This window comes from Semicossyphus pulcher, unplaced genomic scaffold, assembly GCF_022749685.1.
Source record: "Semicossyphus pulcher isolate SPU_LCO1_2020_fin unplaced genomic scaffold, fSemPul1.0.p SCAF_4, whole genome shotgun sequence".
NCBI classification, from domain to species: Eukaryota; Metazoa; Chordata; class Actinopteri; order Labriformes; family Labridae; genus Semicossyphus; species Semicossyphus pulcher.
In genome coordinates, this window is record NW_027211715.1 from 6,440,788 (window position 1) to 6,467,253 (window position 26,466).

The 26,466-nt window shown below is 41.2% G+C and overlaps 1 protein-coding gene across 1 annotated transcript in view; it reads right to left on the bottom strand.

Moving 5' to 3' along the window:
* tgfbr3 (transforming growth factor, beta receptor III) overlaps positions 1–26,466 on the bottom strand; it is a 74,252-nt gene that overhangs the window by 45,837 nt on the left and 1,949 nt on the right. Inside the window, exon 2 of the mRNA XM_069680166.1 lies at positions 7,191–7,378. Coding sequence (XP_069536267.1) covers positions 7,191–7,378 — 188 coding nt within the window. The remainder of the gene's footprint in view (positions 1–7,190; positions 7,379–26,466) is intronic.

The following is a 26,466-nucleotide window of genomic DNA, read 5'->3' on the forward strand; positions in this document are numbered from 1 at the left end:
AAATTTTCATACTTTATTAACAAATATCTGGTGCTCTAAACAGATTTTCCTGAACTTTCAGCTGAACTGAAAAAAAACCAGTCAAAGCTTCATATACAGCCCTAGATATCTGATAACAGTATACAGCCAAACAAAAGACAAAAAAGGGGGTTAAAATAAAAACATTGCTGGCTTTGAATGTGCAGCTTGTCTTGTGTGTAAGCTTAAGTCATATCTACTGCTGTGCTCTCTGTGCCTGGTGAGCTCCTCCAGCTATACTCACTCACAGAAGATATCTGCGAATTCCAGCTGATAAAACAATCAGCTGCTCTGCCTCACCCTGATCCCGAGCAAGTGGCTCTGTTTGATGTTTGCTTTTGGTGAGCTGATTACAGAAAGATGGCCGATTCCAGATACCACCAGGCCCTTTTGTTTATTTTCCACCATATCGCCCGACTGTATGCCCAGACAGGCCTGTTGCTTTTATGCTCTACATTTGAGCTGTCACTTGGGAAACTAGGTGTCCACGACAGTGCCAAGCTTTACATCCATGCACACGTGGTGGTGGCTTGTAAGCAAGGTGCAAAAGGCCACTTCAGCGTCTGACAGAAGGAACATATGGAAAACTGTTTAAACTTGATACCTACACTGCTGAACCAGAGTGAGGGGAACAGAAAAAAGCACTTCAAGATGAGGTCATTGTTTTGGTAGAGCGTAAGTGGCAAAACACCAACACCTTCAGGTCAGTAGTCAACTGACAAATTATATTTTGCCGAAGAGTCCCAAAGGGTTTAAAACGTGGATGAAATTTCAGCAGCAGGTCTGGTCTGCAGCTCAGCTCACTCCGACTTTAACTCTCATTTTTTCTCTTGCTCTAAAAGATTAGATCCTTTTTATTCAATTTGGTCTAATTCTGTGAAAACGTGAAAATTACTGTCCCATTATTTGACACACATCACCCCGACCTGGCACAAGAGGCTTTACTGCGAGTTGTCCGCCAAGAACAGTCCCTTCATAAGTCTTATTCCAGGATACAACCTCTCAGCCTCGGCTTCTCTTTCCTTTAGAGGCCCGAAGGGGGATAATAGAGAAGAGGGGCTTCTGTTACTTTGATCATGACCACTCGAGCTGATGAAATCATCATTCTTTGTTTCAGACAAATGTGAATAACATTTTAGAAGTAAAAAAATATATTGATCACACGAGCCAGCTATAATACTGGTCATGTTATGAAAAGTAGAGTTAGTACCCTATGACACAAGCAGCCCACTGTCTCGAAGAACTTAAAGTAAGAGTCCAGAGCATCATAAAAATATTTAAGTCTCAAATCACAATGAGCTCAGCAGAGATAATATGTGTGGCTAATGCTAGGTGGGCGTTTTCTGGGGCAGGCTTCATTTCAGGATCGAGGACCATGTGTGAACAAATTTCATGGCAATTCGCCCGGTAGCTTTTGAGATATTTTTGTATTGGTGGACCAACCGACCGACTGGCAGACCAATCACGCCATCCTGCTAGCATGGCTGACAGTATTTTCAGAATAAACTGAGCGTCTCTTTCCAGGAAATCTTTGAAAGGATTATAATGCTCTCTGGGACAGATTTGTCTTTTTCAACTATAAAAAATTAAAGCCACATTGTGTAAGAACTGGTATTTCTCTAAGATTGGGGATTACTGGTGTCTTACACTGCAATTTACTCTCTTGCCAAATAGAGAAAGTCAGTCTGAGAGTTTGTCTCGTCTGGCCTCTTGCCCGAGACTGAACCCATCATTAAATATACAAATGATGATGTGAAGGTGCTGTTTGAAACGATCTATTTAAAACATGGTTTGTTTTTGTATTGCCATGTTTCAGTGTCACAACTTTAAGGACATACTCAGGCTCTCGAGCAGACATTATGGACAGTAACTGTACAATAACATACAGTAAACTTGGACATGTTTTATAGAGCATTCCTTCATATTTTCATTGTATATTTTATTTTCCTTAACTTCTTCAACAGCAGGAGTTCTTCCGTTTACTTACTTTATATTTTTTCATTCTATATCTGTGTAATTATTGTAATGCAACAAAACACCAAGACAAAGTCCTTGTATATGTAAACCCTCTTTAATTTAAATATCTAATGTTGATAAAAGCCATACAGTTTTAGTTTCCAGTCATCTTAAATCAGCTTCACCTTTATTAAATGTACGCAGTATGAAATACTATACTTATATTGTGGGTGCTTCAGGATCAGAGACATTTTAAGTATGCATTGTTTGCTTTAAACTGCTTTACTTTCACTACAGCAGATTTGAACACATGGCTTGTACATCACCAGAAGACTATCCAAAATATTATTGTGGCTAATTCTAGCTTTAGGCTACTGGAATGGATGATTAGCATATTTTCTTCCTCTGGTGTGTTATTCTACGCTGACTGCATGACCTGTAAATGTGAGGGTATTCCAGACGACGCACTCTGCACAGTCACTACTGAGGTGTTCTGTTGCACTTAATAACTCAGCTTTGGTGTGGAAATTGGCCAGGGGCCAAAGTGTGTATTCTGAGTCAGGCCCAGCTGTGCATTTCTTTCTGTGGCTAACAGTTCATACCCCTTAGTTAATACCCATACAGAATGGGTTCACCGGGGCAGGCAGGAAACGATTCATTGCTCTCACGTCTTTACTGAAAATATGGACAAACTGCAAGCAGCGACTTTCACACATGGATGTGAAAGAGATGTGAAACAGGCCTCACACAGCGCAGCTGCAGGATGTGTGTCTGCCGGTGTGTGTGTAAAACTGTCTGAAATTGACCATGTGATCCCCTTTGTGCCTATTAGTCCATACAGACCATGTGTATTCCCATACCTGGTAAAAGGCTGAGTTTTGCAAACACTTAGTAAAGCGTTACTGGGGCACATCATGTTCTCCAGCAGTGCCTCAGCCCAGACAGCCGGTCCAGCACAGCCAAAACAGCCACAGGCATCTCTTGTCCTGCAAGCCATCACTCAAAACATCCAAATACTGTCTGTTCTGTGGGCCAGACACCACTTCCTCATGAAATATCAACCCACGCCTTTCAGTTCATTATATGGATTAAAAAATCACAACTCTGTAGTTTGTTTGAAGTGCTATTACTATGAGTGCTGTTACCTCTTAATTTTGAAGATATTGTTCATGGTTCTTGACAGCAGCTTTGCAAAAAAATCACAAGTTTTAGTGCTATTTGGCGGCCCCTGTGGTTATAAGTGGTAATTGCATGCGTGTTTTTGAACCTTACAGAGATCCAAACAGCGCCTGACAGTTTTGAAACATTTGTCTTCTTCTGAACGTTGCGTCAGTTTCCTTTTATAAGGATTTGCAAATGTTTTTACAATGTCATCATCTTTAGTCATTGATTATTTTATTCTCCTTTTGGCCATAGTAACCGTTTACTCACAACTCCACCGAGACCAGAAACATTACTCCACTCCGCCTACTCTCTCTGGCGGACGGATCACTGATGGGTTATGGATGGCGCTTGAGATGTTTTTTTTCCATGAATGTCTACGCCCACTTTCTAATATTAAAGAATTGTAAATGCAAGGGCAGAAGGCAATCAACTTTTTCAACATTGTGTTAACTCGTGTCAAAAGAAAGGACAGTTTTTAACTGAAAATTGTTGAGGTTTTAACTTTAAGCCTAATAGTTAAAAAATCTTTATCTGTAAGTGAGCAGCATATCTTTTAATAGACATGTATACATAGATACAGATCAGCAGAAATATAAGTTATTTGCACAAAATAAGCATATGGATGGATAGAGAAACAAACTAAGCTGCAAGAGTGGTTTGAGAAGTTTATTTATTTCACCATAGAGCTGGGATCTACTTTGTTCTTTAGAGCCATGTGTCATGCCTGTTAAAGAAACAATTCTACTGAATTTGAGTTATAAATAATTAACAGAAGAGATTGGGTAGGGCTTCCTTGGTAAATAAAGAGTTTGTTTTTATCAAGATGCCTCCCACTGATCATCTTTATTAGATCTCAACTTCATTAACTGGGAATGGGTTTCATGCTTTCGACGAGCAATGATCAAAGATAAAGAACAAAGAGTATCATGGTCCTTTTTCACAGCCTTTTAGGGGGAAACATGCTTGGCCAAATATGAGCAACGATGTTAAACATTTAAAGATGCCCTTTCAAGTTGTAATTCCTTTATTCCACTGGATTATCACCTCCTGCTGTCATGACAGATTTGGGACAGATCGTGTCGATGAGATCACGATGTGACGCACTGTGTGCCCTTCAGGACAGTCGTGTTCAAGGCAAAGCACTTATGAGGAGGCTGCTCGGGCCGATCTGTGCCCACAACACAGGTGGAAACGCAATCAAGGACAGAGAGGGAGTGGGCAGACTGTCCGAGTGTCCTTTAGGGGATCTTATCTTATCAAATGTAGAAACCTCCGCTCACAGATTGAGCCTGCAGCAGGGCCACCTAATCTCAACCAGAGCCAGAGTGACCTTCTGGAGCCAAGGCTGGAGGCAGGGGAACAGGCAGCTGGATATCTGCCTCCTCCACACAAGTCCTCACTTGACCATGGAGGTGATGGGTTACCAACAGCTGGATAAACTGATGTGAGGAGATGGATTTTACAGACCCTCAAAGTAAAGGTTTTACTGGCCTGTGGGCAACAGTTATACTGTGAGTGGTCACTTACAAAGCAAAATGTTCTATACATCTTGTCAGAAAGAAAGCAAATAACAATGTCAAATAAATTTTGAAATGTTTAAAGTCACTTATGAACCTAATGTAAGACCTCTACAGAAAACTAAGAAATAATCAGTCGGGACAAAATAAGCAAAAGCATGAAAAAATCACTTCCAGAAATTGTCGGTTAAGAATTATTGAATTATTTGGTCCCTCACACACAAACAAAATACGGTTAAGATTGCCTGATTTTCGGACATGTCCTTGTCAGCACAAGTTAAAAATCCATGTCAAAAATCCTTCTTGTTTGGACTTTACTTCGCACTCAATACTCTGTCCAATAAAAGGCCACTTGAGTGTCCTAAAAATTACATTAAAATTCAGCTTGTTTTGAATTTTTCTGTCTGTGAATAATCACTTTCTTCTTTGAACCAAGTTTATATGAAGCTAGATGAAACATAACAAAATATACATCAGATGATTACTCAGATGAGTTGATCTGCTTGAAATAATCAGCTGTGTCCCAAAGCATCTCCTCCTTCTCCCTCATTAAAAATTCCTGAATCTGCATTGACCCACTGCGTACGTTTCTCCTTTTGTAAAATACAGTAGAAAACAAAACACGTCTCTGCCATTGTTTAGTGGAAACTTGTTGAAACTTAGCTAGCTTGAAATGTAGTAATTAGTAGTAGTAACGTTAACGTTAGCAGTCAGTAGTGAGTTTGCAAAAATTACGATGACGGTTACAGCTGGCTCGTGCATCGCCGAAGTGGTTGCCATAGGTTGCACACAATGATGTGTAAAGCGTCACCCCGTCCATTAACGGGATTGGCTCCTTAGGTTTGTGACGTATCAAACCTGCCAATCTGAAAACGTGTTGTTCAGCCTGTCCTTGGTACACTGCAGTTTAAAAGCAGACAGGCCCAGCCATGGAGATGACTGCTGATGTTGTCCCTGATATGTATTGTAGCACATGAGAAACACCACATGTTTAGAGAGATGTTTACAAGGTTAAAAGCTTGATTTTCACTGGAGGAGGTCTTTAAATTCAATACAAGTCACAAATTGAATTTGCAGATATCTCAAATAGAATCGTTCAAATATTATTCAGACCAGATGTATTTGTATTCCTAAGATATCTTAATCGCAAAAGAGTTTCAATTCCAAACCAACATTTCAATCATTTCTTTTACTCCCAGATTGGAATTTTAGATTTCCCAAATTACTTTAGGATGTCTAATTTGCCTCATAATATTGTACAATCTGCATCTATTGTGATGTTTATGGGGAATCAAAGTCCTGCTCTATCTGACAAATCTCACATTTAAAAGAAAGCCATGTAACTCCTTGCTATTACATTATGTTGGGTAACATGAAAGATCATAATACGACACGACAAATCCTTCTCATTTCTGGGCTACAGAGATCTATTACTTAAGTTCATGTAGTAAAGCTTCAGAGCAAGTTCAGCCACTGAATACAGAGAGTAATTTCTGTATTTGCACGTACACACAATTTTTCTGTATATTTGGCCTTGGCAGAGTTTAAGCCTACATCAGCAGCGAAATTGCAATGGCAAGTCTATACATGCTGCTTTTCACACAGCAGTGACTGAGGGGGTTGGGAATCTCGGACAGTTTAAAAATCCAGACACAGCCAGCGCTTTTTAAAAGCCGTGGGCTTATGATTCATCGAAAAACTACGGCTAACTTTGAGAAGACCTGCCATGAGACTTTCTGTAAAACACCTCAAGACTGGGAGTGGCATCAAAACCCGCATGAACTTTATGAGCACAATTAAGATGTGTGCTGACAGTTAGAATGAGATCACCAAAGAGAAGTGCTCAAAACAAATCGGTGGTTGGAAAAAATCCATGCAGAGACATTTAAATGAGTATCACCGTCTTGTTTTTCATCCTCTAGAAAGTCATTGTAGTTTATTTCAGTGCATCGAGTGGGGAACCTTAAAACAATATAATCTTAAAATTAAACCCAACAGACATTAATGTTGTGTTTTGTGGAAACTAATAAATCCTAATCTTTAAAACAAAATGGAATCAGAGAGTAAAAGGTGCTAGATGCTATAGTGAAGGACTAGCACATACATTAGCATGTTCCTAGCTTGTAAGCCCAGCGATAAACCTTAGTCGACAAGACTCAAGTGCCCCCAATATTGTACATACATGTGAATCAACTTGACTGTGCCATTCTAGTGGGAGCCTGCCTTTCCTCCCCCGCTTTGGGCAGGAAGCTTCCTCTAAGCTAAAGGGAAACGGGAAAGCAGCTTTTATCAGAGTCAGAGGTATAAATAGAGCAAATGAGGGCAGTGTCAAAATTGAGTGAAGCAGTTCTTGCATTTTTTTTTGTCAGGTTGAACAATAAAAATCACCTTAAGATTTGGAAAAGATTAACGCACTGACAGTAAATATAGGTTTAGAGAACTGTGGTTCAATGGCTGACTGTTTTATTGAAACGTTTATTATTGTGGTAGAGAATGTAACTCCTAGTTTAGCTCCTTTAACTAAGGCTGACTCACTTCTGCCAGGGTGTTGTCTGGTCCCTCTGGAGCGTGTCCTCTCAGGTTGATGATGTGGACCTCCTGAGGGAGGCTGGTGGTGCCCCTGCTTGCACAGCCTGACAGGGCGGTGAAGCTCTTCAGCATGGCTTGCACTGGGTGTCCCATCCCAACCGGCAACAGCTCACATGGGCTGCGAAACAATGGTCCTGAAAGAAAAGAACCAGAGTTAAATCATATCAAAACTGATGGAAATCTACTGATTTTACACATAAAAGCCTGCCTACAGATTTTGAGGAGGGATAATGTATGATATAAAGAGTGTCTTTAGATGGGGCTGTGCAAGGTGTGCTAAATGCTGCTTTCTAGTTTCTGGTCCAATGGTCCAAGTCCTCATTAACAGCAAGTAACAAAACATTCCCAAATATCCGACCAGAGTGTCAGCAGTTGAGTTGCATTGTGGTCACTCTCTTTTACTATCTAGCAGATTCTCTCATTTCACTCACACTGCAGCAGCCGACTACAAAAAAAAACGGTGACTGAGCTCGGTCAATCAAGCACAGCAGAACTCAGCAGGGTGTGAGGACACTGAGGCTCGTGTCTGTTGGGTCTCTTTCTGTGTTTTGTCTACTTCACAGGCAGCTCTAATGATGTAATGAGCAGTTCAGTGATCTGTGAACGTCTGGAATACTTGACTTAACCCAGAGTCACAGCTCTTTGTAGCACCTAATTAACCTTTATATTACGCTACCTTATTATACCCGTAAACCTACCAATAACTGTCCAATGTTTTATATTATACCGAGGACTGGACGATCACTCCTTTTTTGATTGGACGCAGGGTTTTCATTATTTCCTAACATTGAACATCTACTTAATATTTCCTTTGAAACTGCTGTCTAAGATTTGTTTTACTGGAGAAGTGAACAGTGTTTCCATTGTATGCAAACCTTGTGGGATGGTAATGATTGTTTCAGGGATTAGTCAAACCGAGTTATGGCTTGTGAAAAACTTGCAAAATCCTATTTGCTATTCATCATCGCTTCCACAGGCTGCAGCCGACAGCACACATGGCCCCTTGGTCATGAACATCTTGATGTTGATTTGGAAACAATTACATGGCTGGATAGCTCGCTAATCTTTTGTTAAAAGTACTGTCAAATGATATTTACTGTATGTAAAGCAAATGCAATATTATTGACGATGAATCTTGCTGGCGTAACGTTAGCCTTCTGGGTTACAGCTGAGCCAAATGTTCTTTGAGCGGAGCGAACTGGAAATATCTCTCGTTGCCAGGTCATATCTAAAATCCATTGTCTTTACTGGAGCAGTAAATGTTTCCATTGAATTCGAACCTTATGGGATGGTAATGATTATTTCAGGTCTTAGTCAAAACTTCAGGTGTTACCAGGGTAAAGAACAGAGTCAAAAAGGTTTGATGCAAAATGCATCAAACCTAATTAATGGAAGCTTGAGAACAGAGAGAATTTCATTGCCAATGACTGCTTCCCTTTGTTGTGCATATGACAAATAAAGAACTTGAACTTGTGTTCATTGTAATCAGAGTCCATGTTTTCTCCTGCATGATATGAAACAAGCCACAAGCTCCCAGGTGGCTAACCAGCTTCACCACAGCCTGAGATCCTCCTGACCCGTAGTGTAAACTCTTTAACAGTTTACATCTGCATGACCCACTTTAACACATTCAGGGTGTAACACGAACATACACAAGAATACACTCATCTAACATGAAGTCGAGGTGGCACAGCGCTGAGGTTTGAGCAAGGTACCGAACATCTCTTTTCCATTAGAGAGCCGTGTATCCTCTGAGAACGTCTGTGGCTGGCTTTTTTCTCGGGGTCAGACCTTGTGTTTTACCCCCACAGCCTTGTGCCAGCCAAGGTCTGCTCACATTTCAAACACATCACGCTAAACACGCAATGGCTGCCAATAGCAATCAGATGGAGCATTTGGAAATCATTAAAGTCTAAGTGAAAGACTGTTAGATAACAATGTTAAATTCTCCCCAACTGACTCAAAAACACAGTGCCTCAGTAGTGGGGTACAGCAAGGGGGATTTTTTTCTTTACCCAGAACACACAGCTATTGTTTTCTCTTACCGTGCTGTCCAATAAGTCATGTTATATCAGCGTAAAGCCAGAGATCATATATGGCATAGCTCCTCTCTCCCCTACTTGTTGTGAGAATAACACAGGGGGCTTTATTATTACCATATTTGTCTCTTGAGACGAATCCCAAACCCTTGACAGATGTCTCAACCTGGACCTTCTTCTGTCTCTAGTTGCTTGTGAATTCCCTCCAAGCCCAGGGAGATTATTTCTGAATCTCTAATGGGGAACATATATATCATAACGGCTTTAGTGATAAATAAAAGGACAGGGCCTAATGGCAAAAACCTGTGGTGCATCAGTATTTCAACCCCCGCCTAACCCCCCTCCTCCCTTTTCCTCCCAAAGGACCCAGGCCGATTCCCTCTCTACCCATGTCATCAAGCTTCACTCCCACAAACACGTCTGAGGGCACTCCAACTCACTTTTTCCCCTCACGCATGGAGAATAACAAACAACTGCCAGACAAACAAAGAAAACGTAGTTCTTTCTGGGAGACTGCCAAAAGATTACACATTGGGGGGATGATCTGATTTTGTTAGACTGCTTAAAAATACAACAGAAAAGAGAGACGTGGGGGAGAAAAGGCCGCGACAAGGAAAGTAGGACAGGGTTTCATGGCATTGTTTTTGCAGAGCCTAAGAAAGGTAATATTAGTCAGTCATGAATACTGACTTTTGAAGTTTTTTGAGCACTTTCTTAAATATTATTTGTCGCCAATAATTTGATTTCTGACCTTTCATAGGCCCCATTTCACAACATTTTCTCCATGACCTGCACCTTACCCTGTGACAAGATATCTGTATAACCTTGCTTGGATTTGAATAGAAACATTAGAAGTCACGGTCCCCACAGGATGAATCCTGAGGTCTTAGAGGATCCCCATTCATCCAGTGCCAGCATCAGGTCAAAATTTCCACTTGGTCAGCCTGGTAAGATTTTAAAAATGTCTAGGTCCATGATTTTGATGAGCATATTATGCCCCACAGAAGATTAACCCTTTCTATTTCGAACACTAACTGGTGGGCAAAATGTAAATCCACAATCTGACCTCCGCTGAGCATGTGTTGCTGACAAGACGAGGAATAAAACAAACCTTCTGATCTCTTTGGTTATTTGGTCAAACCTCTGTGCCAGACTGACTGCGAATTCGACATCTTGTTGCACCACATGGGGGCAGCCAAAATAAGCTCAAACAAAACAATGACATATTATCTCCCTAAATTTATATAGATGTTTGGTGCAACTTTTGCGAAAAATCACAAGCGGCGCCCAGTTAGTGACACGTTTTCCATCACCCAGCAGTGGTTGGTCTGCCATAGAGGGTAGGCGGTGCTAAGCGGCTGCTTTTCCGGTCTCTGCAAACAGTAAACAGTAATCTACTATGGCTGAACAAACAAAGAAAAGATGGATGACTACAGATACAACTTCAAAAATAAGTGAAAATCCAAAGAAAATGAAACAAATTGGATGCTCAGATGAAGGCAAACAGTCTAAAAAGGAAAGCGACAGTCAGCCAGGAAAATCAAGAGTTACAACCAGAGCCAACCGTGGACGTCACACATGCGACACTGTCTGGATATCTGGGAAGTGTGCTCCCGTAATTACTGTTTATCGCCATAGGTGCTGCCAAAAAGAACAAATCTGATTTCTTCAAGATTACAACTTTAACATCCTGCAGATAGGAAACAACATTAACTTTCATTAGGAGTCAAGTCTCTAGCTTTCTGGTGAATAAAATTACAATATTATACAATATTATTGTTTTGGTCGCCAGAAACACCAGCTAGAGTCGACGGTCGGTAGGCGGTGGCTAAGTCTGTATGGACTTGGCTTGGGTAACCGGAGGGTGGCCGGTTCAAATCCTGGTATGGACCAAGCGTGGAATTGGGGCTGGTAGCTGGAGAGGTGCCAGCTCCTTTCCTGGGCTCTGTCGGGGTGTCCTTGAGCAAGGCACCGAATCCCCCACTGCTCAGGGTGCATGTCCATGTGCAGCCAGCTCACTCTGATATCTCTCCATTAGTGCATGTGCATGGAGTCCTGTTTGCGCATGTGTGTATTTCAGGCCTATGTTTGTTAAAAACAGAGTGAAAAAGTTGAATTACTAAATAAACTTCTTCTTCTAATTTCTAGCTTTCTGCCTTTAGTTGCTGAACGGGTAGCATACATTGTGTTAATCAGAGCTTAACTTAGATAGCTCACTACGCTAATGATAGCCACGTGTCTGAACCCAAACAGTAAAGTCACAGGAAGTTAGACCAAAACAATACGCTGAAAGGCATTAAAAGGCTCCACAGAGCTTAGGGGGAACTGGTTAGTACTTAAAGCTAACCCTTTTTAGAGTACACTATTATTTCATCTATGGTTAATATAAAAAACAACTGGTTATTCAGTTAGAATAGCAAGTATATGGTTCTATCCATCCAACAGTTCAGGATTTTGGGGTGTAGTGAACAGCCAACATGACCTACCCTTCCAAAGTAAGCTGTTAAATGATACATAAAAGAAACAAAGGTATTCATCACTCTTTCAGTTGTAAATCCAGTCAAAACTAGTTTCATCCCATCACATATGCTGCTACTATTAAAGGAAAAACACTTGAGTTGCTTGCCCTGCCATTACTCGGTGTCTTCTGTCACCTTTTCTGTCTGCCTTTCTCCCCCGCAACTGTCTCCTCCTCCTCCTCCTCCTCCTCCTCCTCTCCAGCCATCTCTCTGTTTCTTCGGTCATCGCACGAGTACAGAGTATGTCCTGTCCAGCTGCTACTACTGCCTTTTAGCTGGCCAGGCCAAACACCCACAGCAGAGGAATGAGAGAAGCTGTTGTTCAATCTGCCTGAAAAACAAGTCCGGCCTGGGCCAAGCAGACACTCTGCAGACTTTACCACAGATACCTCCTTAATCCAACAAACACAGCAAAAATCTGATGTTAATTCTCATACTCCAGCTGTAACAGTAATCTCTAAAATATATCACGCTTCAGAGGGATAAGATGAGCAATAATACCAACTATTTTGTACTCTGCAGCTTGCCAAGTTGTTATAGTAACCCAATTACTGAGGTAAACTTGCTGTAAACGTAAGCAACATTGTGGTAAGCTACAAAGTAATATCTTGAAACTTCAGCAAATTACATAATTCTACGAATACTATTCTGAAATTGTTCTGCATCTCCCCAAAGGATCTAGCAAAGTCTGATCAGTGATACCTGGGACTGTGTTTACCCTGTATAAAGATGGATGATAATGTAGCTTAATTATACTGCATATCAAACTTACAGCCTTTCAGATGAGAGGCGAAACGTCTCCAAGAACATTAAAGTGGCAGTAAGCAACATTCCAGTGGAAAAAACATTCCGCCTCCCTGTATTACTCCGCTACACCAAACATGCACGCGCATTTTGCAACTTTCGCGCAGCAGTTGTGCAGTGCGTCTCTCTGCAGCACCGAGGCAGGAGAGAGAGGAGAGATGCTGTTCCTTCCAAAAAGTACACTTTACTGCTGGCAAAATGTTCAAATACTACTAAAGTTATCATTATAGTCATGATTCTTGGTGTGGACCACCTTTTTATCTCTAGGTGTTGGAGCTTAGTGCTACCGTTAGCTGTTTCCGTTAGAGCTACCGTTAGCTGCTACCGTAAGAGCTACCGTTAACCTACCTTCTTTTTGCTTCCTTAACAGTATACGCAATATGCCATTGTTGGCAAAGGAGGTACAGGAAATTTACAGCACGTTGCCATGGCTCCTGATTGACAAAACCTCTGCGTGCGTGCTGCTGCTGACACAAGTCAAGATGCTAGTTTGTACATAGTTGCTGTGATTGGCTAGTTGGAAAGCTAATTCTGATTGTTTGTTTGATTCAGAACTAAATACAAAGGGGCGGGCGCTCACAGTCACAGAGTGTCAGTGTAATAATGTTAGGGAAATGCAATGATCAAAATGCTTTATTTTAACCAAATTCTTATGAAATAATGTTGCCTACTGCGGCTTTAACTAAGTCTGGTCGTCTTTGAAATACCTCCACTTTAATCGTGCCAGCCAAGGCATACTGAACCTGCAATCAAACCACAGTAAAAGGCTGGAGAGTTGGAAGTTGACGATTTATAACCCTTTCCTTTATTGATAGGGAGCCTTACGTTTTATGGGACCTTCTTTTTTTCCCTAAATCAGAAACAGACAAGACTCTAGGACTAAAAGTTAACATTGACAAGACAGCCAGATCCTGATCCGGCCCGATAGACTCAACATCAACATCTCATCATTGCCCCATTCCCCCCACGCCTCCCAGCTGTGAGGTCAAGTCACATCCACGATTCATTTAACTGAATCGACAACTTGAATGGTTGAATAATATCTTTACTTCTGTCAGAAAAGTTAAAGACAGGATTTTAATAGTTGATCATAATCTCTGTAAATACCAGTTTTTCTTTAATGTTAAGGACATTAACATTCTGTTAATTTAGAGTCCTCCTTTCACAGATTTAGACCTGCTCTTTCAGCTCTGCATGCTGGGATTGCTGAGACTGTTTTCAAAAGGGGAAAGATCGGAAACTCCGAGAGAAAAAAGTTGAAAACAATCTGAACTTGTGGGTACCACCCACTGACCATGCAGCAGTGCTCTGTGGTTCACACACACACACACACACACACACACACACACACACACACACACACAGAACACTGTGCATGAGGAGATGTTACTGTGTTTTAACAGGGCTTATTGGGGGGTTTTTGACAGCTGACATACCAAAAGCAAAAGAACAAAGAATCAGAAATCTTTCACTTTATTTAGCCAAAACCATCCAGCAAAAGATGCTTGTTATCTAGCTTCCTGTCCAGAGACTTGCAGATCAACTTGTGGCATCTCTACACGGCCACAATCAAACTAAAAGAGGCCTAACACTGAATTTGCTCTTGTACAGACAAAAATTACTCTGTTAGCTTCCAAAGTGGCAGCTATATCAAAACTTCCATTGGTTTCAAATGTCACAGGCATAATAACCACAAGTATCAGTCTAAGAAGACTTTGTGGTTTAAGTATTGAAAGTAGGACATAAGGGGGCATTTACAGAGTGGAACAACATGACGACTTATTCACTTCATAATCTTTCATCTTTTACTGTAGGTAGGAACTGCGACAGGAAGTTACAGTGAGGTGGAGTTCCATACCACTTCAGCTTGATAAGACACCCAGTATCTTATCACTGCAGAAGAAACATTATAACCAAAGGTAATGTCACAGTTTGCAAAATACCAATGTGGGCACTGCTGGAACATTTCTATAGAGCTCTAAGGGTTAATATGATTCAGTTATATGTTTTACTGGAGGCCCATCCCTGAACAACTCATGATCAGACTTCCCTGTAGTGTGACTCATTTTAAAGTAAAGCACATAACTTCAAAAGACTAGCACTCGTGACAAACACTCCCCTTACTCTACCTCGTTTCCTCCTAACAGCCCCGAGGTACATGTTTATTTCTTCAATCATGCCTTTTGGGAGGATTGACATTTTAATATATACAGACTGATTCTAAGAAAAACACTGGATTTGGAGTGACAGGACCATCTACAATAGGGATTTATTTTCTGTAAAAAGATATTCATGATGTTCTTTTATTACTTTCTAATGCCTGTGTATTCAGGCTTGTCTTTGATAGTGTTAAGGATAGGACAGGAAGTGAATATAGTCAATCCAAAGTAAGAAGGGAGACTTTATCTATTTTTTATGTATTTAAACAGTGTGAGGTTGGGCAGTGATGTCACAGACAGGCTCCTTTTGGACTGTAACCTTTTCTACGATTTAAATACACAGGGCTGGTCTACTTTCAGATCCTAAGGTGATAAAGAAAAAAGAAGGCGATTGAAAGTTTCGTTTTCACACCTTTCACTAGACAACAGGCGTTACAAAGAAAGGAAAAAAGCATTTCCGGTTTTAGGAGAAAATGTTCACTATGTAAATGAGTTTTTCAAAGAGCTTTCATATCTCGAAAAAGATCTGTCTACGGCGGTTATGTTGAAGAAACAAAAGCAGCCACGTACTTAAAAACAATTACAAGTGAAATTGAACGAGACAAGATTTACAAGAATTCTGGGGAAATCTAAGGACAAAAAAAAAGCAGAGTGTCTGGAGCCAGAACAGAAATACTTCTGTAATAAGTTTGTAATTCTTGCAAGTGTTCCATATTTTGACTCAATAAATCCCCTTTAAGAACCAAGATTATAAATTAATACTTCACTCTCATGTAAGATGATGTCATAACACATTTTATTCCTCTCACGAGGTATCTGCGATTACAAGAGGATATTGACTGTTAAACCATCTGTTATCTACACCGCTTGTCCTGTTCAGGGTCACAGGGGGGCTGGAGCCTACCCCAGCTATCACTGGGCGAGAGGCGGGGTACAGCTAGGATTGGTGCTAGGCTGATAAATAGAGACAGACAACCTTTCACGCTCACACACATCTACGGGCGATTCTAAGTCACCAGTGAACCTAACGAGCATGTCTTTGGACTGTGGGAGGAAGCCGCAGTATCTGGAGGGAACCCTAGCGTGCACGGGGAGAACATGGAATCTCCACTGTTTAACCATTTATTGAGAGAATATAAATCAGGATTAGGCCAAAAGATACAGAAATATCCCTCTCAGGGGTGCCGGTTTAGCTCAGTCGGTAGAGCAGGCGCCGCATGTACAGAGGCAAAGTCCTCGATGCATCGGCCATGGGTTAGACCCCGATTCGCAGCCCTTTGGAGGATGTCATTTCCCACTCTCTCCTCCCCATGTTTCCTGTCACTGTCCTATCTAATAAAGGCAAAAGGCCAAGAAAAATCCCTTATAGCTCGAGGAAATGTAGTCAAATGTCTAACCACCAACAACATTTAGTTTACAATCACGTAGAGCAAAAGAAAACATGAACTGAAACTGAGGAATTTCAAGCATTTTCCTTAAAATTTTTTTTAGCAATGATAAAAGTAGTTTGATTATTTTTCTTTTGACTGAACAATCAATTATTTAGTTCCAATCTCGACAAAGTATCAAAGCTTTTGTCAGTTTCAAACTCTGAATTCACACAAACTCTATTCTAGGTGCATTTAACAATACAGCCCTCTCCTATCTCACATGAGATAAACGCCTCTGTTTTCCAAAGAATGTACTTTGTTGTCGTCCACGCTGCGGCCCTGAGCCAACATTTGGGTACAGGAAGTGATGTCAGCCTGTGTGCCAGTTAGGGACAAATCTGATATTCCCACAAAGCCATTTCCGAAGATAAACAAACAGAACCCTCCCCTGTGTGTGCATACACATCCTCACATATCTCGTTCCCAGAATCCTTCAGCGGGCAGGCTGACTGTGTTTCTCCAGAAGCAGAAGTCAAGAAAGTCAAGGCAGAGAAGATTAGCTCACACATGTCAACGCATGAAAATACATGGAGCAGGAAAAGATAGTAATGTAACTTAATGCATTTCGAATACACGTGTCTAATAATGGAAAGACATAATAAGGCAAATTTAATTACAATAAACAACATAGCAAAAAGGGGCCTCTCGGTTTCAATATACTTTATCTCCTCCTACCTAAGATATCCCGGCTCCCATATGAACTGCAGGATTACATGAATCCTCTGGTCTCCGCTCTCTTTTCCTGCAGGGCATGATTCCCATGGACCACGCAACCCAGTTTAGGGAACGTAATATTCTGCCCGCTCTTGTTTTCCTGAGGGGCTTTGGACTGAAGAATCACTAGCTGTACACTGTTGACATTAGCGCAGCCCACTCACCCCTGAACCTTCAGCCACTACTACAGGAAGTGAGTAAAGCCTTTCATAAGGGGAGAGTAAGTTCACTTCTTCGGCCTGCCTATGAAAAGGATTTATCTCTGGACTGTAAAATTGGAGGCATAAGAGGAGGAAGCTGGAATGGGATGAAGGGAGGAGCGCAGGGGTGAGCCTGAACTCCATTAGGGAAGTCGTAAACTCCCCCATCAAAGTGTGAAATCTGAAGTCAGAAAGCCGTCTGTAACTTAATATCACCCAAACAATCTTTATTGGAAGCTTCGTCTACCACAATCTTGTCGGCTGGCATATAATTGAGAAAACAGCTAAAAGACGGGAGTTTTAATGGATTATATATTATCTACGTGGGGGACGTGGAGCTAAAGCATGTATGGATAGGCAGGCAAAGCTTTTTTTTCAGTTCTTAAGTATGTTAACAGGTGTTCAGACCATAAATAACGTCCCTGTGGATGTAAAAACTTCAGCAACACTTACGGCACTGGACACAAAGGAAAGACACTGTGCCAGCAAAAATGCATCTCGCTCATTTGCAAGAGCCGGGGTTTATGAGGGGACACAATAAAGTAAAAAAAAAAAAAAACGTATAAAACCGAGTAAATAATAAATTGTGAAAAAATGTTGTCATATTTTTCTTAAGACCGATAGTATAGGAAAAATATGACCAACGAGCAGCCATGCAAGCGGCTTTGTCGGGCTGTACTCAGGCAAAACGATGCTAAATGCTAACATCTTAGCAACTACAAGGCTAACATGCTGATGTTAAGTGGGTATGCTTCCTATAAAAGTAGACCTACATCTTACAGTGTGTAACCTTACCATCATGTGCTCAGTAGCAAACAACAGCTAACACAGCAATAGTAGTACAGCTGAGGCTGATGGGTATGTCATTACTTTAGAGGGTAATTGGTCATAAATTAAATTATTGAATACGTTTGAAACAAAGGATGACCATTACAAACTGTCCTAAGGGGGACATGAATCTCCAGATTTCATGGAAATCCATCCAGAAGTTAGACCACAAATGTCAACCCTTTGGTGGTTCTTGAGGAAAAAGGCAGTTTTCATTGTATTAACATGCCAAGCTAAAAAGAACAAATGCTAAATCAATTGCCTTTTTATTAAATGTGTAATAAAAAGTGTATTTCCTTCTTTTAATTATTAACTAAGAGCACTCTTTGATTGAGGTTCAATTGTCCAATCGTTTGGGGAGACTATTATCTCAGATGAAAACACATGATATTCTGCATTTATACACAAAAAACACGCTGAGAACTAATTTCTCTAGCCATGAGTCTTTTCAGTCTTTTCAAATCCAACAAGAAGATCGCCTAAAAAGGCAAAAACCAGGGCAGGAGAAGTAAGGACATGTTTTAAACAGTTTAATCAGCTCAGCTCATCTGGTTTTGGTAGATCTTAGGGAGTTAAAACTGAATATAAAATCATGTGTTTTTTGGGGTTGTTTGGGTTTGCTAAATTGTTTTATATCCCGTGTTTTTCAGGTGAAATGGTAGCAGGTTGATTTGTAAAGGACTGATCTAGATCAATATTAAATTGCTCTGTTTGTTCAAGGCAGAGTAGCTTATATATTTTGATAAACTTAAAGCAGGTTAAAGTTGGTGACAGTGAGCCTGGTGATCATTCATTAGCCCTGACAGAAGAAGTGAGCACCTGTTACTAAACCATCAGCATAAGTAGAAAAAGAGCACACAAAACCACAGGAAAGCAGCGGAGATGGACGTGGGTACACTTCTCTGTACCTCTAAATGCAGGCATAAATCAGAGGGCTTTGAAGAGATGGATGACAAGGCTAATTCCCAAGAGGAACACAGGAGCCACTGTGTAAAGTGAGACAGCTGGGAGAGACCGAGCATGTGTGCATCTGACTAAAGACTTTACTGGCTGTGCTACCAGTGTACAGTATGTCTTTGCTGATGGGTGCTGACATGTGCTGTCTGGACTTATAATATCAAAGGACAAAAAAGTTGTCAGCGCAGTCACGAAACAAGAGCTGGCTGTCCGTTTATCTGAAGAGCAGAAAATGGGTAAGACCGACAAGCAGGTCATGTATCACTAAACAGAAACCAGTACAGTTAAGAGTATAAAGGTCTTCATATTATTGATGAGGGATATTTGAATTTAGATGCAATTAAAATGCAATTTTAACATAGTTTCAATTGAGAGAATGAAACTGCGTGCTGCAGATCGAGAGAGAGTTTGTCCCTACTCTTATCCCTAGTTGGGCTTTTACATGTAAAGTGTATATAAAATGTACATGACTTTGTAGAGATACCGTAAGTGGACTCCATCACCCACCAGCTCACCCTGTACATTCCTGTACTTAGAACCGTACTAATAGTACCGGAGCAAAAGAGTCCTTTCTGGTTAAACAGAGATTTGCAGAGAAATGTCGGTCCTGCTGCTCCAAGGGCATCTCACTCATCAATCATGCACGCCTGCAAAAGCAATGTTCTCTGACAGCTGCGTGGTGGGAGATCTGGAGCAGCCCATCCTTCATCTACATTCACAAATATTCAAACCCAGTAGGGGTTACAGGGAGGTGTTCCCTAAGGTCAATTGTCTTGTCCTTCTTGATATCAATTTGATTGGATCATCTGAATCGTCAGGAATCCCCAATGTGCAGCTTTTAATATCATCCAGCAGCAGTGATGGGAAGCCAATACGTCTGACAGGATGATATCTTTGAGTCAGGAAATTATAAGATCCCACAGAATGTAATAAGGCTTGGAATAAGCTGCAGAGCCAACACAATACTATCAATCATAATGCACTTACATGTGAAGATTTTACTGCACATTTCATCCATGTCATGTCTCAACTGGATGAGCTGGATAGCTTCTAGTCAAGACAAGCCATATCTTTTGTTCAAATCTAACTAAAATGATATACACAGACCGCACACCCTTCCATAAACCCGGAAAAATCAACATATAGGCGGTGTTAGGAGCATAAGCAAAAGATTTTCCTAAATCAATAAGCTAAAAACAAATCTCTTATTTTTCTATCACTTAGCAACCCATAACGAAAGCTTTGATCCTCTGATATTTCACAAAAACATCATCACTCAGAGGTGATAAAAGGGGCCTTTGAGAAGCAGCAGGTTGCCATCATCAGAAAGCAAAGAGTGACACAATGCCGGGCCTTTGTGCCAGTGTGTGAGCCCAGTGTGAAGGAGCCACAGAGGTGAGAAAGGGCACGGCAGACCGCGATTTCACACCAGCTGGAAGGGACTACATTCCTCCGGGGTTCTTCATCTTTTGGAACGGGAGGGCAAAAAAAGAAGAATGACTTGTCAAATGCCAGACTGCCTCGTGTATTGACACGTACAAAGGACGCTGGGAGGGCCTCTTTACTGGACAGTTAACAAACGGAAAGAAGGATGAATAAAAGCTTTGTCAGAACAGTCACCAAAGAAGAAATAAGCTTTGAAAAGAATGGAAACACTTGCAACAAAGACACACTGCTCCGAAATAATAACTTATATAACTGTTTTTAATATTTTTGATAGAAAGACACTTAAAGCTATGAGAGAAGTAGGCTATGTTACACCTAAAATAGCCTATTACAGTACTGTCAAAGAGTATATCATTGCAGCTAATGGGTATTTTATTCCTACTGCAACCTCAAAAGCACGTTTTCACTCCTCACTCTCGCTTGGTCAGTGAACCTCTTCAAAATAAGACAATCTAGAGACCTCTCTAGTGTTAGTGTTGCACGTCAGGGCTCTGCGGTCAAGTTAAAGTAATAATCTCAAAGATTTTCATTTAAATAAATGTCTGTTAAGTATCTATCTATCGCCAAATGAGGTAACACAATGGTGATTGAGCCTATAGCCCACTGATGAAAGCCTTTGCATTCGCAGTATTACAGACTGGCTGCCTGGTGCGACTTTCATGCAAAAAAAAAACACAGGCCGTTACCGTTTGTCGCCATAGGTGCCGCCAAAGAAACTGAGATCTTCGCGATTATAACTTTAACAATTAAGAATATACAATGTGCAGTTAGACATTCAAGTTAAATCTCAGAAACCCAAATCTCCTGGATAAAATTCCCATGTTTGTTCCACTCATTACTGTTCAAACAATGTCTCCCGACTTTAAAAGCACAACAAAACAATAAGATAGAGGACAGTGTCAAGAAATAACTGTAGAACCTACAGAGCTGTATTGTAAAGTGTTGGGCCACTGCTCGGGAGCTAGAACCAGCTGACCTTAATATGAACTCTTCCTTAATCGATCAAAATCAGTGGAAAGTGGAAAAGAAGAATGTCAAAGTGTTCTTGTTTTTGCTCCTGATCTAACCCAAATATTTGTTTTTTAGGGCAAAGTAAAGGACCTTCTGTCATCTTTTGGACAGACACTCTTGTTTTCCAAAGGATGATTCCAAAATAGGGACGTGGTCGTTCAGCAGGACTCATCTGGTGGAAACGGAGTGGGGAAGGTGAGGCCCCAGGAGGGGCTGCTCTGATGAAAGACACCACCTGGAAGCCTTCGAGTAGAATCCCATATTAGGACTTTTGTTGGAGATTAAGAGTCATGCACTCAAAATCTGGCACATTTGCAGAGTGATTGGGCAAGAAAAGGTCAGATACACTCTCACTGGTTACGGGAAAAAAATTAAACTACACCTCAACCAAATACGGCATGATAGGAAAACAGATTTTTTTTTCCTTCTGCTTCTGAAGGTTATCTGCAAAGAGGGAGTCCAATATTTTACAATTACTTTCTCTTCCCTCAATGAAGTCACTCTCCCTTACTCTTACTCTCCCCCGAGTCCAGTGGCTTTTTTTTCATTGGGCCGTGAAACACAATGGAAAACGCACTATCACAGCAGCTGTCTTCCATTACTGGCTTTGACTGAAATTATTTACACGCCTGCTTACTGGAACTATGGAGAAAGAGAGAGAGAGAGAGAGGGAAGGGGGCGGGATCTGGTTTACTCCTGCAGATTTGCGTAAGCGTCCTCTCAACAGGAGACAAGATGGACTTGGACGTGGATCAGAGTTTATCTGTGAAGACAGATGTGTGAGTGTGTGCGTGTATGTCTGCAAGGAGAGTGACTATATCTAAATAAATAGTCCACAAACTAATTTATACAAAGTTGATAATGAAACTGGGTAATACGAGGGTAACCTTTATACTGTAAGCAAAAGAAATAAACAGACAGGGCCAGAGTGGCTGCCTCGTCCTCCTTGACAGCGTAGTTAAGATAAAGGCCTCACCATGGGGGAGAGCAGACCTGTAATTACACACACAAGGGACTCCCGTTGCTATGTAAACATCCCAACCGCTCTGCCTAGCAGCGCTCTGCCTCTGCGCCGTGCTGCTCCGGCTCCTCGCATGAATCACAGGGCAACATCTGGTTTAGCACGCTGGAAGGGACTCTGTCGGTTTGGCACGCCGTACGTGTGTGGAGTGTGTCGATTTGGACCAGACGCCCCACGCCTGCGCCTGCCTCTCTCCTCCCCCTGGCTACCCCTCCTCTCAGATTACAGCGGTTGCACAATGCATTTTGGCACTCCCCCCTCTCGCTGGTCCTAAGAAAGCATTGTGGATATAAAGATGAACCTTTCGCTCAACTGCGGGGGAACAGCCACTTTTGGCATCACAGTGACTTGTGTCTGACAAGAGTGTACAAAAATGCAGACAGAGAGAAAGTTGTTTACGTTGCTGTAAAATAGGCCCGCGGTATCTGGTGAAATGTCAGGAAGGTATAAAAAACACAGTTTGCGGTATATGGCCGTTTTTGAGCAAAAGTAAAAACTGAGCAGCTACAAATAGAAGTCAATGCAGTTTGTATAACATTGTTTTGCCAACAATGCTGCATGCAATATGTAATTAGCAGACTCAGACAACTCAGGCTGGGTTTAAATATATACGTACGGCTCATAAAAAATGAATGGATAGGAATTAGTGACTTTGTTCCATGGATTCTTGCTGGTGGTCCTGTGGTTGGATGAATACTGATGATTACTATAATCAATGAAAGTTAGAGCAGAGCAGGACAAGAACTTCTGACAGGAAGTGATGCAAAACAAGTGAGCTAGAAAAATATCAGATAGTTAAAGTTTTTCCAAAAGATGATGTCCTAACCTGCTCTATGTGTCAGCAACAGGAAGTGACTTCAGTTTTATTGTTTCAGACTGCAAACTTTTAGCTGACAAGAGAGACTGAAATAGCACCGGGAATGACCAAGGTGAGACCGTTCTATAAACGAAAGCTCACTAAGTTGTGTGCCGGTTTTTCACACAACCTGGGGCTGTACGTGTGCTACAGGTGTAAGCAGTAAGGTGCGGCGCACACACTACCGTAAACTGTACATATATGTAAAATTTTAATGTAGCTAAAGTGTTATATTTGGCAATTCCCCACCACTCACAGTCGCATTTATTTCTGTGCTCAGCTGCCATTTCCAGCACAAGAAAGCACAGCATCTTCCAATCAGTTCAATGGAAAGAGGAATGTGTGTGTTTTTGACAGTATGTATAATAACTCCCCCCACACATTAGGATTGCCCCCACCTTAAAAGTTACTTTTATTCTTTGGCCTTTAACCCAGCATGAGAGTTGTGTGGTCTTTGTCTTTCTGGGTCGTTTTTATTGTCTTATTATAGGTTTTTTTTTTTTACGTGTTTACAGGCTTTTATGTATTTAATTTTTGTTCTTTTTGTATGCTTTTTGTTTTTTGTATGTATTTTACTGTTTTTATTTCTGCTTTTTTAATTTCATTGTGCAGCACTTTGGTAAACTTTGATGTTTTTTGCCCTACACACAGGTCTGTATGTGACTGACTGACTGAGTGACGCCACTTTCACAGCCGTAGAGAGAGAGAGAGTTGCAACATCGCAATGGCGAATCATGGAGCATATTGGACCTCCACCGACGCGACTCTCTGTCTTTACGGCTCTGGATACTTTGTTTGGGGTGTAGGCGGGGCTGCTCCTTCATTGCTCCTCCGCTGTCCTCACCTACGTCCACAGCGCGCACCTGCTTTCAAACATGTTGTCATCGGCCTCACCAGGACAGTCCTTGTAACACATTAGCCACAAAAGTGCACATTGACCTGATGCGGTCAGCCAAATACTAGGATTTGACCTGGATTAAATTGTGTGTAAATAAAGTGGATCAGAACACCTTGGAGATTTCTTAACACCCTCATGTAATTTGTAGATACCACCCAAGCGTCCTGTGAAACCCTGCAGTTTAAAATCTTTGAGCTGAACGTATGGAGTCTGAATTTGAGCACAATTCAATTTCCTTTTCCAGTTATTGTGTTATTTAACAATCTCATTGTATGGCTATATGGTTCCACAATAAGTAGCCAAAGATTTACAAGATTTACATTAATAGCCCCATCATTCATCAAGCCGTCCCAGAGGTTAAATCAGGAAAGGCCATTATAGGAGGAAAAGGGACTCCTGCAATCAATAATGTTGGCTTGTTTTTCAGTGAGACACCGTGTCGGCCTTGTGCCTCCAGTACAACCAGCATCCTGCCGGAGCTGTTTCTGGCAAGTGCCTCAAATTAATATCTGGCACGGCTCCTACAAGATTCTGTTTCTTAACGAAACCCAAACTCAGCCCGATGTTCATGCCATATCCTCTACAAAATAACTGTTTGGCAAGCTGAGGACAGTCAACCACAAAATGGTAGTAAGGATATGAAGGAAAAAAGTCATAAAAAGAAAAAACTAGAGCGGAGCGGCATAGCAGGGAGTTGAAATATGGACGTCAAGGTGCTCTCAGTCTGACTTTAAAGAGTTATGGGAGGCCCAGATCCTGGATTGCATTACGCTGAGAGAAGACTCATTGCAGACTAATCTAAACATTACGTAAGAGCTCTCCTGACAAGTTTAGAGGGCAGATGTGACTGTTTACACAGATGCTGCGAGATGATAGAAAAAGAGGTGAGATAAACTGGAGTGGTGATGTGTAAAGAAATGGAGAAAAAACGTATAAGATTAAATCTGACAGTGAAAAAATAAGTTAATTTTGCCAAATGGAGATGAAAGAATGTCTTTTTATCTTGATGTTGGACCATAGGGTGTTTTTCAGACTGCATTTTACCTGTTTAAAACAAAATTTGGGATAATTCAAAGATCTGAAGGTTTGCCCATGAATCACTGTGTATACTCGCTGCCAGTGCTCTTTGGAGGAAAGGGCATTCGGTCGTCTTACTGTAAATATCTGTCCCTTGTGACACGGTACAACAATGCGTTGTGCAGTATGAGGAAGAATTTAGAGGAAAACTTCATACGTGCCTTCATTGTGTTGGAGATCCTGGCATTGTGGGAGAAATTATGTTTGCTTTACCCACAGCACATTCTGACTACACTTCTATTGTTTCAGTAAAAGTCAGCTCTATGGAGTGCGGTTCAAACCTCCAGACAGCTTTCAGATAATAACATATGTTGGCAAGAAAGACACAAAAAGCATGAAAAACGGGAACCACACTTTTTTTTTGGAGAGCTAGCTATGTGGCGTGCCTCCTGCTGGGTAATTATTCCTGTGTAACCACGGAAAAACAACAGGGATGTTCCTGATTTAAGCTGCAGTGAGTTCATGTCCAAAGGAAAACATTGTGAAACCAGTGTCAGTAAACAGGACATCTCACTATCGGAGAAACTGAAGAGAGGAATGCCCACTGGATCCTCAGTGTGGTTCAGATTGGTGCCAACTTGACAGACTTTTCATCAAACTGTAGAGCTGAGTGTCAGGCTATGGTCAGTGAATTGAATATTTTGGTCAAGTTACCAAGCAACGAAAACCACCACTGGATATTGAAGCCATGTGGTCATTACAGCAGTGATAGTTGCTCTAATTACATATAGCGGGCACCTCCTCAACAACATGAACCTCCTACCCAGCCGGTTCAGATATGACCATAACTATTAACAAGCAATTTCCCTATATGAAATTAAATTGAATTTAATGGTACTATTTAACAAAGGAGTAACAATTGACATGTATATATAAAATTTTTTCAGAAATATCTTTTCTGTGTCTTAACACAGTGAGAACAATGTCAAACATTGCGTCCTGTAGCCGCAAACAATCTCACAGCAATGTCAAGTAAAAATGGACAGCAACCGAAAGCAAATACAGGTAACTGTGACGGGTGAAGTATGTGGTAGGGTGTCACAGATACAAGTCTGAGCACTCCAGGAAACTGTTGCTTGTGTTAACAAGTACTAACATGAGTATAAAAGTTCACAAGTAAGATGCACAGTCTTAATAATGTGAGGTACAGGATTTCTTATTCATTAGATAAGATTCTTTAGGGTCGGGTTGTGTCAGTAACCGAAATCATCTGCTGACTTTCAGAAAGGTTTGTCCCTGTGGTATTTATTAAACCCCTAAAAA